The sequence below is a fragment of the Arachis duranensis genome, chromosome 1, assembly GCF_000817695.3.
Source record: "Arachis duranensis cultivar V14167 chromosome 1, aradu.V14167.gnm2.J7QH, whole genome shotgun sequence".
NCBI lineage: Eukaryota > Viridiplantae > Streptophyta > Magnoliopsida > Fabales > Fabaceae > Arachis > Arachis duranensis.
Genome location: NC_029772.3, coordinates 104,758,220 through 104,759,000, shown reverse-complemented (window position 1 = coordinate 104,759,000; position 781 = coordinate 104,758,220). Strand labels below are relative to the sequence as shown.

The 781-nt window shown below is 39.8% G+C and overlaps 1 protein-coding gene across 1 annotated transcript in view; it reads left to right on the top strand.

Annotated features, from left to right (window-relative positions):
* LOC107470717 (uncharacterized) overlaps positions 1 to 278 on the top strand; it is a 972-nt gene extending 694 nt beyond the window's left edge. Inside the window, exon 3 of the mRNA XM_016090127.3 lies at positions 6 to 278. Coding sequence (XP_015945613.1) covers positions 6 to 278 — 273 coding nt within the window. The remainder of the gene's footprint in view (positions 1 to 5) is intronic.
* The last annotated feature ends 503 nt before the right edge of the window (positions 279 to 781 follow it).

Here is a 781-nt window from a genome sequence, read left to right as displayed (position 1 = left end):
GGGAGTCCGGTCCTTCCAAGTGCGCATGCACCCCACGTGGATGGGCAGGTGCTTCGTCCTCATCAGGGAGGATGGATCTGAGGAAGATTTTCGCTTCCGCAAATGTGTGCATAGTATTCTTCCATTGCCGGATGAGATGCTTCCGCAACCTGGAGTGGACACCTACTTACGCAGCAGAAGTAAGTACTCCAAACAGGGAGGGCCTGCCGCTGCCGGATCAGGAAACTGATTTCTCAGAGATCTTCACTCTTCGCTGTGTTGTGCATACTTCCTCTTAACTGTAAAACTGCACAATCCACATTTTTTACTCTCTATTACATTTGATACTCATATTCCTTACTTCACCCAAGTTCAACCAAATTTTGGTTTTTGTTACTGTCAACTTCCATTTGTATCATATTCCCAAATGCTAGACCTTTTGAATGCCTGGGAAATTGGAACAGTATCATTTTTTCTTTGAAAAATTCTAGTTGGCACGGCCATATTTTTTTAGATTTCACAAGTGGAGCAGGGTACATTGCAGACATGAATGTTATTTCAGAATGAATACCAAACATAAATACACAATGTACTTAATAGGAATGCTATAATTTGTTTGATACTTTAGTTGGAATTTACTGGTAACTTGGTAAGTGGTCGACTTATAAACCGCTGGTGTGTGAATGTGATATGGTTCAATTTCATTTTAGGTATTTTGCCTTTGTTTATCGTCTTCGTATTTCGGACTTCATGCATCTTTAATAAAGGATGATGAGTAATTATTTTCCTTATTCCTTTATCA